The sequence below is a fragment of the Carassius carassius genome, chromosome 48 (assembly GCF_963082965.1).
Source record: "Carassius carassius chromosome 48, fCarCar2.1, whole genome shotgun sequence".
NCBI lineage: Eukaryota > Metazoa > Chordata > Actinopteri > Cypriniformes > Cyprinidae > Carassius > Carassius carassius.
The window spans coordinates 2,947,358-2,961,485 of record NC_081802.1 but is presented as its reverse complement, the minus strand read 5'-3'; the positions used below and the strand labels follow the sequence as shown (position 1 = coordinate 2,961,485).

General features: G+C 40.9%; 1 protein-coding gene across 1 annotated transcript; it reads left to right on the top strand.

Annotated features, from left to right (window-relative positions):
• The first annotated feature begins 5,641 nt into the window (after positions 1 to 5,641).
• LOC132131349 (uncharacterized) lies at positions 5,642 to 13,421 on the top strand. The gene is made up of 4 exons (XM_059543369.1): positions 5,642 to 5,769; positions 11,729 to 12,055; positions 12,536 to 12,874; positions 13,282 to 13,421. Exons 1-4 carry the CDS (start codon positions 5,718 to 5,720, stop codon positions 13,419 to 13,421), a joined length of 858 nt encoding a protein of 285 aa, XP_059399352.1. The 5' UTR covers positions 5,642 to 5,717.
• The last annotated feature ends 707 nt before the right edge of the window (positions 13,422 to 14,128 follow it).

The following is a 14,128-nucleotide window of genomic DNA, read 5'->3' as shown; positions in this document are numbered from 1 at the left end:
TTATAGAATGACCAGTAAAGGCTCTGTGGGAAGCTAGCTGAAAACCAGGAGGGGGCACAGAAAAAACCCGCAGTATTTAAAAGCTGAAGAAAATGCCTTTGACAGGAAAATACAACAAAGAAAATCGTTTACATGTAGCGCATCAATTCTCTCTCTCTATGGGTGTCATGCCATAAAATATTGTTAATAGGACTGACTTTGTATTTAATGTGTATTTAATAAAAATATTGTAAGTTACTAACATTTTCATTTTACAGAGAGCAAATAACATTCACAATATCAAAGAACATTTTCACTTCAGTCTAGCCAGAGTTCAGGTGCTTTCAAAACTCCCATTTAAATCACTGAAGCGGTTTACACTGTGAAATGAAAATCTTACTTTCATTCGTACGCACATCTGTACAGTCAGCGAGTAAGTGAACAAAACACAGCGTTTCTGTCACGTGTGGTGATACAAGAAACACGGAGAGATCCAAGTGCGGGTATGATATTTATTAAAGGGTAATCCGAAGGGGTAAACAATCCAGGCAGGGTCAAAACCAGAATATCCAAATCCAAAACATAAACAAAACATGAACACAAGGCAAGGGCACGACTAGATGACGGACATGAATTAACATCACATTAAACAAGGACTCCGTAACACAGACTCAGACAGACCGGGTATAAATACACAGAAGGATAATGAGGGAACAGGAGACAGGTGGGGAACAATCAATTACTAACAAGGAGGAAGGTGACCAAATAAGGGAACAGGAAGTGATAAGGTGACAGACACCGTGAGAAAGGGGGACATCTAGTGGAAACCCAGGGACACAACCCAGACACTGTGACAGTACCCCCCCTCTACGGAGCGGCTCCCAGACGCTCCACGACAGACACAAAACAGAGACCAGGAGGGAGGCGGACAGGTGGAGGCTCAGGGGGAGGGACGGAGGACCAGAAAAAAAAAAATCATGGGGAACAGATACCAGAAGTGTAGACACAAAACAGAGAGACCAGGAGGGAGGAGGACCGGAGGAGGTTCAGGGGGAGGGACGGAGGGCCAGGCTCACAGAGAGGAACAGGGACAGGAGTGAACACAAAAACAAAAAACAACATGAAGCCCCTCCAGGGCGGGGCAGAAGACCACACCATCCATGTGGTGGAGACTGGAGTCCCCCAGGGCGGAGCAGAGGACCACCACAACCGTGTGGTCAGGGCGGAAGCCTCCCAGGGCAGAGCAGAAGACCACCTCAACCGTGTGGTCAGGACGGAAGCCCCCCAGGGTGGAGCAGAAGACCACCACGTCCTTGTGGACGAAGTCAGAGTCCTCCAGGGCGGAGCGGAAGACCCCCACAACCGTGTGGTCAGGGCGGAAGTCCCCCAGGGCGGAGCAGAAGACCACCACAGCCATGTGGTCAGGACCAGAGCCCCCCAAGGCAGAGCAGACCTCCGTGCGGCTGGATCAATGGGACAACAAAACTCTGGTAATCCCCTGGTGTCCTTACTGGACTCCAGAAGATTGGTGCTGGCCTGACACTGCTCATGAAGATTATTGGTGACTTGCATTTGCTCATGAAGATCAATGGTGACTTGCCTTTGTTCATGAAGATCAGAGGTGACTTGACTCAGTCCTTGAAGACCACCGGTGACTTGACTCAGTCCTTGAAGACCACCGGTGACTTGACTCAGTCCTTGAAGACCACCGGTGACTTGACTCAGTCCTTGAAGACCACCGGTGACTTGACTCAGTCCTTGAAGACCACCGGTGACTTGACTCAGTCCTTGAAGATCACCGGTGACTTGACTTGACTCTGAAAGGTCAACGGTGACCAGCCTAGTCTCTGGAGGATCCGCGGTGACCAGCCCTGACTCTGGAGGATCAGCGGTGACTAGCCCCGACTCTGGAGGATCAGCGGAGACTAGCCCCGACTCTGGAGGATCAGCGGTGACTAGCCCCGACTCTGGAGGATCAGCGGTGACTAGCCCTGACTCTGGAGGATCAGCGGTGACTAGCCCTGACTCTGGAGGATCAGCGGTGACTAGCCCTGACTCTGGAGGATCAGCGGTGACTAGCCCTGACTCTGGAGGATCAGCGGTGACTAGCCCTGACTCTGGAGGATCAGCGGTGACTAGCCCTGACTCTGGAGAGTTCACTGGCACCTGACTCGACTCTGGAGAGTTCACTGGCACCTGACTCGACTCTGGAGAGTTCACTGGCACCTGACTCGACTCTGGAGAGTTCACTGGCACCTGACTCGATTCCGGAGGGTCAATTGGCACCTGACTCGACTCCGGAGGGTCAACTGGCACCTGACTCGACTCTGGAGGGTCAACTGGCACCTGACTCGACTCCGGAGGGTCAACTGAGACTCTCATCCTGTGCAACGGCGCTGGGCAAGCAGCCATCTTGGGCCATGACTCTGGACAGGCGGCCCTCTTGTACTGTGGTGCTGGGCTGGCGGCCATCTTGTACTGTGGCGCTGAACCGGTGGCCAATTTGGGCATTGGCGCTGGGCTGGCGGCCATCCTGTACTGTGGCGCTGGACCGGTGGCCAATCTGGGCATTGGCGCTGGGTTAGCGGCCATCTTGTGCTGTGGCGCTTGGCTGACGGCCATCTTGTGCTGTGGCGCTAGGCTGATGGCCATCTGGTGCTGTGGCGCTAGGCTGACGGCCATCTTGGGTTGTGGAGCTGAACCGGTGGCCAATTTGGGCATTGGCGCTGGGCTGGCGGCCATCTTGGGCTGTGGTGCTGGAACGGTGGCCAATTTGGGCATTGGCGCTGGGTTAGCGGCCACCTTGTGCTGTGGTGCTGGACCGGTGGCCAATTTGGGCTGTGGCGCTGAACCGGTGGCCAATTTGGGCATTGGCGCTGGGCTGGCGGCCATCTTGGGCTGTGGCGCTGGAAAAGTGGCCAATTTGGGCATTGGCGCTGGGTTAGCGGCCATCTTGTGCTGTGGCGCTTGGCTGTTAGCCATCCTGGGCAGTGGTGCTGGACTGGTGGCCATCTTGGGTTGTGGCGCTTGGCTGGTTGCTATCCTGGGCAGTGGTGCTGGGCTGACGACCACCCCGCCGGAAGAGACCGAAGTGGCTGGGGCATCCCACCGAAGCCGATGCTGCAGGTAGCGCACGAATTCCCAGAATTCCAGTGTCTCTAACTGCGCCATCTCCTCATGAGACACTGGATCATCCAGCCCGCCATTGAAATAGTCCTTGAGGGCCGCATCGTTGTAGCCCATGCCCTCGGCCAGGGACCAGAACACCTGAGCCAGGGCACCCACTTCATTGCCCTCTTGGCGGAGGGCGATCAACCGAAGGTACTTGGTTCGCCGCTCCGCCATCTTGGCTGGGGAACGGAAAAATGACATACCGCTGGTTCCTAGTGTGACGGAGTCCTTCTGTCACGTGTGGTGATACAAGAAACACGGAGAGATCCAAGTGCGGGTATGATATTTATTAAAGGGTAATCCGAAGGGGTAAACAGTCCAGGCAGGGTCAAAACCAGAATATCCAAATCCAAAACATAAACAAAACATGAACACAAGGCAAGGGCACGACTAGATGACGGACATGAATTAACATCACATTAAACAAGGACTCCGTAACACAGACTCAGACAGACCGGGTATAAATACACAGAAGGATAATGAGGGAACAGGAGACAGGTGGGGAACAATCAATTACTAACAAGGAGGAAGGTGACCAAATAAGGGAACAGGAAGTGATAAGGTGACAGACACCGTGAGAAAGGGGGACATCTAGTGGAAACCCAGGGACACAACCCAGACACTGTGACAGTTTCAGCGGTGACTCATCTGAACGTTTCTGATTGGCCATTGCATTCATAAGCTCAACAGAATCGTGTGATTGTTTATAATGCAGCACTGTACAAACACATCTGTCTCTGATTCAGTTCCAGCCAAAGCGTGAACACTGATTTGAATTTTGCAGATGATGCTGTGCCGCACTGAACCGATGTGATTGTATCAAATATAGAAAAAATATAATATAATTTTCTACAATCGATTCTGAAACTCAATCCAGGAGTAAATTGATCGATTTATCGATATTATGGTATTTTAAAGAAAATATATATTTTATTAACTCAAAAATGCAACACAATTATATAATAGATTTATAACATTTATCTGAAATGTCCACATCCTGTACCTCAATTGGAGCATTCACAACAACAAAAAAAGCCTATATTTCTTTCTTTCATAATAAAGAAAAATAAATAGTTGGAAATCAGACTTAATAAGCTTCTTTTTTTCTGGTCAGTCTCAGCCATGCTTAGCTTCAGTGAACATGCAGGTGAAAGCTTCAGCTGTAGCTGTTGAGGTCTTGTGCAGCCAGTCTCCTCAAGCATCCCAGAGCTTTCCAGATTTAGACCAGCATCACTGTCTTTGGAATGTTGTTAGCATTTAGTAGTTCAACTTTATCACTACAGATTCATGTCTGCAGGAACATGTGATGGTATTATAGTTATTCTGCTGGTAGCTGAAACTGCTGTGATTTACGGTCACCACAATAACTCGACACAAACATGACGATGGCAAGCTTACATGTATAGTTGAGCCTGATATAATAACATACAGCCTCCATCTTTGATTTACGCAAGTAAAAATAGACTCAATCAGGAATCTTGCTGTTGAGACAGGCTTTAATAGCAGTAGCCTACAACAATTTTTCGTGCATTGTTTATCTACAAATAACCTACTGACAATTTTGGTTTGATTTGTTTTGGAAAAACTACTGCTGCAGAACTTATGGTAACAATAAATAGTTGGTCGCAATAGCCTCTGGGTTGAGAATGAATGTCTTTGACACAAAAACAACTTCAAAGATATTTGTTGTATCTCATCTACAAATTAATGCCACTAAAGTTTCACCTCAGACAATCATCCCACATGAAAAAATACTATAGTAACTTATAGTAAATACTGTATTGTTTTTAACCATACAAAAGTGTATTATACTGTATATATTATAGTATTTCCAACACTTTTTAATGAATGCTACAGCATACTGTATTATTAACTATAGTGAACTGATAAACTGTAATAAATACTGTAGTATAATTTAATTTTTACTACAGTAAACTGTAGTGTATTTTTTTATAATATAAACTTAATACAGTATTGGGTAAAGTAATTTGTTTATATTAATATAGTTGTTATATTACCACATCAACTATAGAATTACCACAACAAATGAATCGAAGTCCTTTACTATAGTATGGTTCAAAAACACTATAGTATTTACAATAAAGTTCTATAGTATTTTTATTTTTTCATGTGGGATGAACCGCAGAGCAGCTGCAGCTCGATGCCAGACTTCAGCACAGGCTTCCTATTTCTAATCATTTTTGGTGGTATATAATATTTTTGGACAGTGAATCTAGAATATCAGCGTGTTTTCTTGATAGCCTATGCATTATAGGAGAGCACTGTAAATGTTGAAATCATTTATTTTATGTGCTTTTCAATAAAGGTAAATACATTTGAGGCTTTAATGTTATGTTACGTCTCCACGTCATCGAAGTGCGTTGCTGAGCGTACCAAATAATATTTTTTTTACTGTGAGACACTGCTCAAATACGCTGAAAGTCAAACAGCGTAAAACCATAATAATAATAATAAGACAACACGATGGCTTCGGGTTTAATGAAGAGGAACAACATTGCACTATTATATATCAAAATCTGGTTTATTTTTTAGAAAACCTGGTGAAAATGAAGCTTCTCTTTGTTTCTCCCTTATTTTTCTGGTGTTTTCTCGTCCATGGTAAGATATTTATGCTATCTCTATCTCTCTGCGGTTAAAATCGTGTTTTCATTAAAAACAGCAGGCTATCATGCGTAGGATGCTCGTTTGTACAACAAAAGATGTGGTCTACGTCTGCGTCAGGGATGAGTTTATCTGCCATAACGGACTAGCCTACTGTGCCGATGACCAGCCCATCATGCAGGGACACTGTTGTTCTTCTGTATGACAGTATTCTGTGTTCTGTAAACGGTAGACGGAGCGATGAAGTGGCCTGTCCCAGCAAAGACTCGGACGTCTTTTGACCGTTGAAAAGACGTCCGTCCGACACGTCCTGTAATGGATCGAAAAATATTTCCAAAGTATGGCGTTCGGACGAGGTCATTAAAATGACTTTTTATAACATGCACTCGTCTCACTGAACGTCACGTCTGCGTCTGTAGAACGTGACGTCTGCGTCTGCCGAACGTCACGTCTGCGTCTGCGTCTGCCAGGGTGTCCGCGGATCCTTAAAAAGTCTTAAAAAGTCTTAAATTCCATAATGTAAAAATAAGGCCTTAATTAGCATTAAAATGTCTTAAATCCGCCTTTCAAAGGTCTTAAAAATACAATCAAACAGACACCATAAAGATTTTATTTTCATTTTAAAATCATGAAACATTTCGTCTCTTTGTCACGCAGAAAAAAAATAGGCGGAACCATCTAATAAATTACAAGTTCGCGGGGAAATTTGATATGTGCGTGACTGGATATTAACGTTAGCAAATGGTGAAAAATTCTTGCTTTAACCATGGAGAAGTTCAAATATAATGAAAACTGGTTACATAACCCTAAATTTGCGTCGTGGTTAAGACCAGTTTGTGGCAATGCTTTCGAGGTCCGGTGTATATTGTGCAAGAAAGTTTTAAAACTCGGAACAATGGGGATCAAAGCTTTGGAGACCCACATGCAGTGCGAAAAACACAAAGCGGCTGCGGAAACCTGTCGAAAAATACCAGGTATTTCTCAGTTCTGTTCCGTTGCGCCCACCTCAGTACCACAGAGCGCAGCTCCATGCCTTACTCCGGCATCTGCATCAGCTTCAAGCACCGCGGTTTCTACACCACAAGACATCCGAACAACGTTTGGCTCCACCGCAACGCTCAGAGCTGAGGTACTCTGGTGTCTGCGTACTGTAACAAAGCACCAGACCTATAACGCTAACGATGCTGTCGGGGACATTTTTCGAACCATGTTTCCTGACTCAGAAATCGCTCGTACATTTGCGTGTGGTAAAGACAAAACTGCATACATTGCCAGATTTGGACTAGCTCCTTACATAACCAAACTCCTCGTTGCAGATGTTACCAAGGAAATGTTTGTTTTAATGTTTGACGAGAGCCTTAATGAAACGTCCAAAAATAAGCAATTGCATGTCCGATATTGGGGACAAGATCACGTCCAGTCAAGATACCTAGGTTCACAATTCATGGGACATTGGACAGCTCAGGATTTGCTTCACCAATCCAAAGTAAGTACCAACCCATCACTAATCATTTTTATACATTCTAGCTAGCAGTAATTATTCTTTTTTGATATGTAGTGTATATGTATATATTAGACACATTAATATTTGTAATGTTTTTGAAAGAAGTTTCTTAGGCTCATCGAGGCTGCATTTATTTGATCAAAAATACAAACAAAAATAATAATAATAATTTATTAAATATGTATAGCCCAATTAATTTATTCCTGTAATGGTAAAACTGAATTTTCAGCATCATTACTCCAGTCTTCAGGTCACATGATCCTTCAGAAATCATTTTAATTTGCTGATTTATTATTAATGTTGGAAAACTTTTGTGCTGCAATATATTTTATAACCTGTGATACTTTCAGGATTCTGATTAATACAAAGTTATAAAGGAAGAATGTTTATTTAAAATAAAGCTTTTGACTGACACCATCAGAAAAGGAACGCATAACTTTTCAGATTTTGATGAAAGATTACCATGGCAAACAATTTTTTTTTCTGTGTATTAACTTGCACGGATTAATTGTTCACCACAAGATTAGTAAATTCGCTAACAAAGTAAATAGGGTCAATTTTGATTTCATGCCGACTTTGAAATAGAAAACCATTGTTTTAAATTGTAATAATATTTGGTAATATTACTGTTTTTTTTTTCCATTTTTGATCAAATAAATGCAGCCTTGGAATATTGGCATACCAATATGCCAAACTTTGATCTCATTATTTTATTTAACTTTTGTTTGTAGGAATGTGCACAGCAGCTAGACTTGCAAAAGCTTCTATCTGTTTCTATGGATGGTCCAAATGTAAATTGGAAGTTTTTAGAACTGCTGCAACAAGAGCATCGTGAGCAGTTTGGTGGCACACAGCTAATTGTGGTGGGGAGCTGTGGCCTCCACACCCTACATAACGCCTGCAAACATGGTTTCTCCATTTGGAAGCTAGAGAAGGTTCTGAGGGCCTTGCACATACTCTTCCACAATGCGCCAGCTAGGAGGGAGGATTTCACTGCTCTGACCAAATGCACAAAATTTCCACTTCCATTCTGTACACAGGTGGCTCGAAAATCTACCAGTCGTGGAGAGAGCTTTGGAATTCTGGCCATCAGTGACCATATACATGGATGCAGTCAGGAAAAAGAAGCTACCAAATCCGGGAACAGCATCGTATGACACTCTTGAAGTTGCTGAAAAAGACCCTCTTATTCTGGCGAAGCTACATTTCTACATGGCTATCACAAGGACCTTCAGTCCTTTTCTTACCTTCTATCAAACGGATGTACCAGTGATTCCGTTCCTTGCCAAAGACTTGGCTGAGCTGATGAAGGTAACTCTATTACTGCACTCTACTCTGATAATGCTAATAATTAATCTGGTCATTTTAATTGTAATATTATGGAAGTTTGCATAGCTTAGCGGACAATGGTATTAAGCAAACAAAAATAACAATACTTGTTACAATAGTATACTACAATAGTCGTTTTATGTTGAATGTCAATTAATTAAATTGAAAGAAATTAAATGAAATATTTGGGTAACATTCTTTGTGTGTCTTTTGGCAGAGTATGCTGAGGCGTTTTGTGAAGAAAGAGGTACTCAAGGATATCGGTTCACTGCAGCTGGTCAGGCTGGATGTCAGTGACAAACAGAGCTGGGTCAACCTAAAGGAAGTAAACATGGGATTGGGTGCAGAATCACTCCTTAAGGTATTCTTTCACCTATAAAATTGTAATTTTGATTTTTTCAAATTGATAATCTTTGATTTTATAATAGGTAATAATAGGTTATAATAGGCTGTTTACATCCTCCCACCGGGAACTACAGAAACAGAAAAAGATAGGTGAACTCACAGCCCTGGAGTTTAGGAAAGACTGTGTCAAGGTGGTGTGTACCATCACCCAGAAAGTACAGGAAAAGAGCCCATTAAAGTATCCTGTAGTGAGGCAGGTGGCCTGTTTGGACCCCAGCATGATGATGTCTGACCCTGACTGGTGCAAGAGCAATATGACAAAACTGGTGCAGAGGTTTTTGCAAGCCCAACAGTTGTCAGGAGGTGTCTCTGCTGGTAGGAAAGAATAGTTTAGTTCTATCAGAGTGTATTAAATCAAGTTATGAAATATGCTTTTAAATGTAAAAAATGACTTGTGTAAATATTATGTTAATTTATATGCATACATTTTTATAATTAAATTAATATTATTTTGTTGTTTTCTTCAGGTGATGTTATAATCCAGCAATTCAATGATTTTTTTATCTGTTGAAAATGAGAGCTTATTCTCATACAAACCAACAGAAACCAGGCTAGACATATTCCTGCATGGAGTTCTTGGGCAGCGTGATGAGTTATGGAGCTTTTGCAAGAAACTGCTTCTCCTGTCCCATGGGCAGGCAACAGTGGAGAGAGGATTCTCCATTAATAAAGAAGTGGAGACCTGCAATATGCAGGAGGAGACAATGGTCAGTCATCGACTAATATGTGATTATGTCAGCATCTGTGGGGGGCTCCTCAATGTCCCTATCTCAAAGGAGTTACTGGCCTCTGCTGCATCTGCTAGATCAAGATACAGAATGCACCTTGATCAGCAGAAAAAAATCCAAATCACTGATGTCCAGGCACAGAAGCGCAAAGCTTTGGAAGACGACATCGAGGACCTGAAAAAAAAGAAGAGAATTCTGGTCCAGGTATCTTCGAGCCTGCAGAAGGATGCTGACCAGCTTGCAGAAGAAGCTGAGGGAAAAGCTGGCACCTTGATGGCACAGCTCATTACAAAATCCAACACATTGAGAAAGCGATATAAAGAAAAAACAAATGAATTACAGCAAATTGAGACAGAGTTAGATACAAAGGGCAAAGAACTGAGATCTATACAGTAAAAACCCAATGTTCAGATTATTGGCATGCAGTGTACATGCCTCATGTTAATGCTGTGCAGTTTGTTTGAAATCTTTGTAGGCTGTCGATGTTCTGCCTAATGTTTAGTCAGTCTTTGCACTATGTTTTGCAATTTATTGTTCTTTCACGCCTTCAATATGTCAATAAACAATGTGTGTTAAGGATCGTAATTGGTGGTATTGTTTGCTGTTTGCAAATTTGTTGATATGAAATTGGTCTTAAATTTAATTCTGCATGGTATTAAAAAGGTCTTAAAAAGTCTTAAATCTAACTTTCAGAAACCTGCAGATACCCTGTTAGCATCCAACTCACACACTGGCAAGTAAAATCTTAGAATTGATTACTATTGGCTAATATTAGACAGAATTTAGTCGCCGAGAGTGAAGATTTACTTGCAACGTAGAGAGTTGACCGTTAACTATATCAGGAAATATCTCTAGTCCTATTCCCAAACATGTTTATGTAAATGCGTTTTGCATCCGATTGTCATTTGAACTATAATGGGTGATGGGCAAAGTAGAGTAATTGTGTAATCTATTAACTACACTAAAAAAAACGACTTTTTACTTAAAAACCAGATATGGGTGTCATGCCATAAAATATTGTTAATACGACTGATTTTGTATTTAATGTAAATTTAATGACAACATTGTAAGTTACTAACATTTTCATTTTACAGAGAGCAAAGAACATTCACATTATCAAAGAACATTTTCACTTCAGTCTAGCCAGAGTTCAGGTGCTTTCAAAACTCCCATTTAAATCACTAAAGCGGTTTACACTGTGAAATGAAAATCTTACTTTCATTCGTACGCAAATCTGTACAGTCAGCGAGTTAGTGAACAAAACACAGCGTTTCAGCGGTGACTCATCTGAACGTTTCTGATTGGCCATTGCATTCATAAGCTCAACAGAATCGTGTGATTGTTTATAATGCATCACTGTACAAACACATCTGTCTCTGATTCAGTTCCAGCCAAAGCGTGAACACTGATTTGAATTTTGCAGATGCACTGAACGATCTAATCACACCGGTGTCATTGTATCAAATATAAAAAAATATAATTTTACGTATTTCTTCTTTTTTTTTTTTTTTGTCTTTTGGAAGCTGCACTTTTTAATAGGCAAGACGCCTCTGACCATGACCATATTGGGGAGTCACTTTATATAACTGAATGTTTTCACTGAATGTGTAATATTTGTCTGTGAGTACTTCAGTTGTCTTTAGTATGAAGATGGATTTCAAAATCATAGTCACTGCTGTTATTTGTTCAAATACGCAGGAGATGCTGGAAAACTGTGTTTAACTACTCAGGACAAACAAGGTCTTCATGGACAACTATCACAATCATAACAGATTTTAATCACTTAGGTACTAATGCAGTATCAAGAATCATGTAAATGTAAACTTTTGAACCCGTTCATTTGTGTGTTATTATAGTATTCTCATCAAGGCAAAGAGTTGCATTAATGGTGTCAACTGTGGTGGAACAGAGCAGTTTTATTTCAAAGAATTTGCATTCATTTGGAAGAAATGGTAAATTGGCTAAAAATAGTGATTAATTTCTTCTGCAGGAGCATCTGGTGTTGATATTGATGAAGTGTCAGCGATGGAGGGAGATTCAGTCACTCTACACACTGATGTTAACACAAACCAACGAGAGATAATCAGATGGTATTTTAATGACATTCGCATTGCTCAAATCACTGGAGATCTCCGTAAGATCTGTACAGATGTTGAGTGTAATGAAGGAACTGAGAGATTCAGAGACAGACTGAAGCTGGATCATCAGACTGGATCTCTGACCATCACTAACATCACAAACACAGACTCTGGAGAATACAAACTACTGATAAGCGGCAGCAGCGACAGTGAAAAGATCTTTAGTGTTAATGTTCATGGTGAGTCATGTTTAAAAATTACTCTTGTATGTGTAAGTCACGTCATTAATATGTTTTTAGTTATCATTTTGCAGTGACATTTAGATGTGATTTTATGTTTAATTCTCATATAGTATATAGACAATTTAATCAAAACACATTACTGTTAAAGTGGAATTTGCAGACTTAAATTTTAATTTAATTCAGTATGATTTACAACATTTTGTTTTTTATTTGTTATTACAGATTTTTCAGTTACCATCTACTGATCATCTCTTTAAATCCATCTCTTATTTCACAGTCAGTATGTTTTCCTCTCCCACCAGGAATCCAAAGTATTTAGTTTCAAATCTCTTTAATAGCACAAAATGTTAATAAATGTTGCTTTCCAGATGAAGTCAAGAGGGCATGTTTTATTACTTACATATTATACTCAGTTCTTTAATCTTATGTGATATTTCCCCCAAAAGATCCTCCAGCAGCTGTTGGTTTGTGTTTCAGGTGTTTCTGCTGCTCAACGAGATAAAATGAAGAGAAAGTCAGTGAAAGAGGGAGAATCTGTCACTTTAGACTCTGATGCAGTAAAAAACCCAAATGATTTAAAGGTGTGGTATTTTAATGACACTCGCATCGCTCAAATCAGTGGAGATCTCCGTAAGATCTGTACAGATGTTGAGTGTAATGAAGGAACTGAGAGATTCAGAGACAGACTGAAGCTGGACAATCAGACTGGATCTCTGACCATCACTAACATCACAAACACAGACTCTGGACTTTATACACTACTGATCATCAGCAGCAGATTCAGCATCATAAAGACATACAGTGTTAGAGTCACTTGTGAGTATCATTGTAGTCATTCATGCTTTTTCACTTGAACAGTTTTAGAAAACAGATAGATTTAAATTGTCTCAGTAAATGTTTTTGTTGTGGCTTGTTTGAAGAAGTGAGCTTTGATTCAACATTAAATTATATTAAAATCAAATAAAATATCACACATTTTTGTCACCTTATACATTTTGAAACTTTTAGATAATGAATTTTACAATTGTAAAAGTCTATTGTTAAAAAAAAAATCATAATATTAGTCAGTTTCTCTGCTGTTTCTTGTTGCTGTTTTACCATCCACCAGATGCCATCTAATCAAATAAATCAATGTCATACAACGTTCTACTAAATATTGGTCAGGAGTACTAATAAAGTTGTTTATCAGTCCACCTCTAGTAATAATGACTGTCTTTCTTTAGCTGTTCCAGGTTCATCTGCCGCTGTAGCTGCTGTTGTTGTTTCTGTTTTGCTGGTTGCAGCTGCTGGTGTCATTTACTGTTACTGCTGGAGATCTAATCAAGCAAGACAAAATGGCAAGTATTGCATACAGCTGATTTGAAAAGCTGGAATAATGAGATTTATTGTAAAAAAAAAAAAAAAAAAAAAACAGACTTTAAAATACTTTTATCCTAATTGACCAAAGTATAATTTATTGTTCGTACAGGAAAAAGGCCACAGCGCAATGATCCTGAACTGGTGAGATACTATGTACAAAATCTGTCTGTCTGTAAAAACCTATGAATGTACAGAACTGAGAACTGTTAAGGCCCTAATATACTTAAAGTGAACTGGTGTGATGTCATTTTAAACAATTTTCTTTTTTTCTTTTTTTTTTTTAAATGCTTGCTTTGAGCTACTATTGGTCTGTAGTGATTATGCAATAGGTAGGTGTGGCTCTTGGGCTCCTCCTTTTTTGACAAGGAAGTCTTTTCCAGCTGATTTATTCTGTTCAATCCATTGAAATCAGACATTCGTAAGTAAAAACGTGAATAGAGACTCTGTTTTCCTGGCTTGACGCTGGTTGGTCGGCAACAGCTAGACTGTGACTGGGCAGGAGATGGTGGAAAGGAAGTGAGGAGACAGGAAGTGAAATGGGATTTGAAGAAGAAGGCGGGATAGATAGGAGTGTTTGGAATGTAATGCGGTCAAGAAAACGGAAAAAAAGGAGAAAGTAACATCTAATATAGATGAAACAGATAGTGAACAAAGTAAGACAATAGCAAATAAACAACAAGAGGAAGATTATTCAGTGATCATGAAACTATC